Source organism: Histoplasma capsulatum, genomic scaffold, assembly GCF_000149585.1.
Source record: "Histoplasma capsulatum NAm1 scaffold_3 genomic scaffold, whole genome shotgun sequence".
Classification (NCBI taxonomy): domain Eukaryota; kingdom Fungi; phylum Ascomycota; class Eurotiomycetes; order Onygenales; family Ajellomycetaceae; genus Histoplasma; species Histoplasma mississippiense.
Genome location: NW_001813980.1, coordinates 1,532,601 through 1,536,911, shown reverse-complemented (window position 1 = coordinate 1,536,911; position 4,311 = coordinate 1,532,601). Strand labels below are relative to the sequence as shown.

Genomic DNA, 4,311 nt, shown 5'->3' with positions numbered 1-4,311 from the left:
TGATGGAGTGAAGAGGGTGTCTGTCAAAAATGTCATCATCATATAATATCATTCCGCACTCTTCCAGGAAAACGTAGTGGAGAAGACGAGGGATCATACTCGTTCGCCGATCTACCCTTCGGACAACAATCGAATGCAGGGAACCACCTCCAACATCCCCAATGATGCCATCGCAGATGATGTCAGAATCAGTCACACCAACCCAACCCAACCACATCCCATATCCCCACCTACCTCGGCAGTTTCCGGAAGTCTTGTATCACGAACAGGGACAACGACAGAGGGGAAACCACAAATATTTTTTCTAATAAGCTAGCTATTCTCAGGAAGCTTTTGCACTCAGCGTGGTGGAGCTAGGGTGAGATAAGCAGGAAGAGTCATTGATGGACTCGGGGAGTGCCATTCTCAATTTTTGTCTGGCTTTGGGGAGGGAATTGGCTCCGGGCGGGGGTTTACCACCAAAAGGAAACATTCTTCATACAAATGCGATATGTCTTGCGTCTCTATCGCTGGAGTGGCACGATAACAACGCTACATTGAGATGTACTCGTACGTACCTCCGCACCCAATACATGGATCCTTGTGGACAGGGCGAGAATAGGAATATGAATGTGAGTATGAGTCACCGCGGCTCACACCCACGCGCAGCCAGAGGCGCATGTGGTAGACCGTGGCAGCAACGTACTAGTACTATTCTTTCTTGCCAATGGCACAGCAGCTTTCGAATCCTTTGCATCTGCCGGATGCCACGGGCCACTAACGACCCCCCTCCCTAGATGTAGATGCCAATAATAATGTACGTATATCTCTTCCCCCTCGTCGGGTAATAGTCGTGTGGCTAGATTGATGGAGATAGAGTGAAGCTTATCATCACGTGATCATTCGCCAACGGGAAGCCTTGCACAGGCAGATTATTTTGTTTTTATTTTACCCCTGAAAAACCCCGTTTCGCGGCGGGTTTGACGGCTTGCGGAATATCGTTGATGGGATGCGAATTGGCCTGATAGATGTTTCGAAAGCGGGTAGTGCCATAGAGAAAGGAATGTGCTGCTGCCCATGAAATGATTGATGAATGATAGATAAAATGGACTGAAAATTCAGGTACTTGTTCAATTTGAGCTTGCGGGGGGAAAAGGCGGTTTAGAGGATAGTGTTGGGGAGTTTGGATTGGTTCGTCCCCTCTACTACCAGCATGGCGCTGGTGTGAGAGAGCTCTTTTGTCCCAGTGGCCTAACAGATAGCTAGGTAGAGCCGAGCAATTTTTACATAAATTCCCCGGACCGACAACTGGCGAAGCGTTTTGCATTTTGATGTATTAAAAAAAAAAAAAAATATAGTCCAAATATCAAAAAATCAAAAAATCAAATATCAAAGGGGTCAGCTCAATTTCCTTCATCCGAAATTTCTGACAACTGAAACATGCCCAATCGACCAATTGGGGATAGTGGTTTTTACTACAAAATATCAACATCTTTCAAATCTCCGAATCTAATTCCCCTTTCTCATTTCCAATTTAGGTGAGACAGAAACGCAAAAGGACATGTGGTCTATTTGTCAGGCGCACGATACATCTAAGAGGCCCCAAAAAAATAGATATAACAATAAAAAGGGTACCGGAATGAAAAGGGTATCATCAGCTTCTTGAAACCTGGAAAAGCATGTCGGATGGTTTCCTCGCGTATATTTAGGAATTAGAACGAGAACAAGAGCCTGTTCCAAGTAATGTTGACAAAACAGAAAGAAAAGAAGCCTAGGGGAAGAAGTGGCGGTTCATGGAAGCTGCAAGCACATATGCAGAGCAGAGAGAATCTTTTGCCAAAGAAAAGAAAGGAAAAGGAAACCCCAAAAGATGATAACGAACCAAAGTCTTTTTTTTTTTTTGGCGTGGGCTCTCATTGCCATCGACGAAGCACCTATTTTTCATGAGGCTGGGAGGCGGCTGGAGAATTTTGAGTAAGGAGTACCGCCGTTAACAGTATCGTACAACAACCAGAGAGAAGCAAAAACAGATGCATCTCAAACAAGAAAAGCGGGATATATGATATGATATGAAAAGGGGAAAGGAAATGAAGTCGAAGGGGAAAGAGAAAGAAGAAATGTAGAGGTAATGTACAAGGTGTAGACCAGCATTAAGGTGGTTATTTGCGGTAGTTAATGTAGCATGGCGGGGAGATGTGGTAGATGAATGGGTAGCTGGATTTTTTATCTGTCTCTGTTCTGCGTTTTGTTTTCTTTTGTCCCCACGTTCCAAGCTTTAAATTCTCTCGGCGGGCTTCAGACTGGTACTGGCGTGTCGCATAAATGCTTGTTTTGTTTTGAATAAAAGAAAATAATCACCCCAAAAGGGAAAAGAATGTGGACGGGACGGCGCGGACGGTTTCGTTGCTTGGGTATTGGTTCTTCGTGATTAGGACTTTCTACCTTATTTCTTCCTGGGTTTTGGACCTTTTCCTTTCTGGTCTTTTGTTCGATATGGCGGAAGTGATGTATTATACAAGTATCGGTGTTTAGAGTAAAATGGTAGTGGTGGTAGTTGGGCGGGGGCAATGCTTTCGCTTCGGAGGACTGGGCGTATTTTATATCGAGCGCGGCTAGTGAACAAGAGGGGCGAGTGGGTAAAGTCTTGTGTACACGGCCTTGTATGCGAATGAAAGGAGGTGAGATGGATTCCATTATTGCTGAGGGGCGATATAAAGCGGTGAAGAATCTATCCGGAGTGGAGGATATGCATGTATGTTTGTGGCATATGGAGTCGCGGAGCAGAATGTTAGATATTAACGGGAGAATGGAGATTTGGTAGCGTTGGTAAGGTCATCCTGTTAAGCCAATTCTGAATGAGTATTTGAATTTGTCTAGCGGAGAGAAGGGGGAAATAAGAAAATAGCGAAAGAGAGAATGGGGCTAACCATGTGGTTGCACATCGCGACGAAGAGGTCGAAGAAGAGTTTCCCTCCAACCTCCATTTCCATCTGCATGGTTCCACTTCGCTTGAATGTCGATCTGCTGCGGATGATCAAGGCAAGATAGTGTGCACGGAGCTTGGAGTCGTTGTCTGGAGTGTTTGCATAGGCAAAGCGAGCACTGGAGAGTATCGTGCTGCATTGCACTGCAACTTGAAGCCCCTGTTTCCGCAAAGCAAGTCGTTTCAGATCATCCAGGCCATATTTTTCGGCAGAACAGCTGTTTGAAAACGGAATCGTCATTAGCCGACAATTCAATTCATTAGGCAGAGGATTTACACAAATAGATTTAAGGTATAGGCGATGACGGGGGAGACAAACTAGACAGCAGTATCCTTTAAGATGACAGCTCCATCAACCTGGTTAATAATGGTTGAATCTGAAGCCTGCTGACTCGATGGATTCCCCACATTCTCTAGTTCCCACGAGTCTCGACGTTTATTGTGTATCAGGCGCGGGTAATAATCGCCCTTGTAAAGGTACTCGAGGATGGAGGAGAGGATTTCTGGTTGTTCGTCTGGTAGATTGATTCTCTTGCCATGGGATTCGAGGAATTGGCCTCGACAGCAAGTGGCAAAGAAAGGCGAGATACACAGGACATCCTCATGGGCAGCAAAGAGCCGTTGGTCGGGACCCACGCAGAGGGTAATAATAGCAGAAGTAAGGTTGCTAAATCGGAAGATAAAAAATGGTACAAGTCAGCAAAAGGAAGCATATCATGAAGCCTTCATGTCTGTCGACTTACGGGCCAACTGGAGGGCTCTCTGGTTTACGAGATGCCTTTTCTGCTCTTCTGGTGCTTGATGTTGCAGGATCTCTGAAGGACCTCTTTGACCGGGAAGCGGATTTACCAGCTCGATATTTGGAAGAAAAGCTCTCTGTCTGGCTTTGAGACGACCGTTTGGAAAACATGATGTCCAGGAACTCAGGTGGATGGCTGTTACGTCCCTTTCGATCCCTTAGAAGGGTTAATCAATTTGGCTTGTTTCTCGTTTCCAGGCAAACACAGTATGAGCTTGGGGGGCAGGCCAATTAAGTATAACAGCAAGTCCTTATATGGGTAAAGAAACGCTGGAGTTCCGCAGACTTTTAGATTGATATCTGCTTTTTATATTTCCTGAGGGCATCCACGAGAGCAGTGAGGGCAATGGAAGGTAGTGGAAGTGAAAGAAAGCGAAAGAAAGTAAGCAAAGGAACTGAATATTTCCTTCCAGCCAGAAGGGGAGCACCAGCCGGCCTTAAGTACCGGATACCAGGAGGATGATATAGTACAGGTACGGAGTCGTACAGAGTAAGATAGTGATAGCTAGCAGCACTAGGCAGCGCCCACCGAGCAGCACCAGCAGGTGGG

The 4,311-nt window shown here is 45.8% G+C and overlaps 1 protein-coding gene across 1 annotated transcript; it reads right to left on the bottom strand.

Annotated features, from left to right (window-relative positions):
- Positions 1–2,774: 2,774 nt before the first annotated feature.
- HCAG_03591 (conserved hypothetical protein) lies at positions 2,775–3,872 on the bottom strand (the record flags this gene model as incomplete). The annotated part of the gene is made up of 4 exons (XM_001541443.1): positions 2,775–2,816; positions 2,907–3,180; positions 3,282–3,629; positions 3,706–3,872. The coding sequence occupies 4 exons, from the start codon at positions 3,870–3,872 to the stop codon at positions 2,775–2,777; spliced, it is 831 nt and encodes a 276-aa protein (XP_001541493.1).
- Positions 3,873–4,311: the final 439 nt, after the last annotated feature.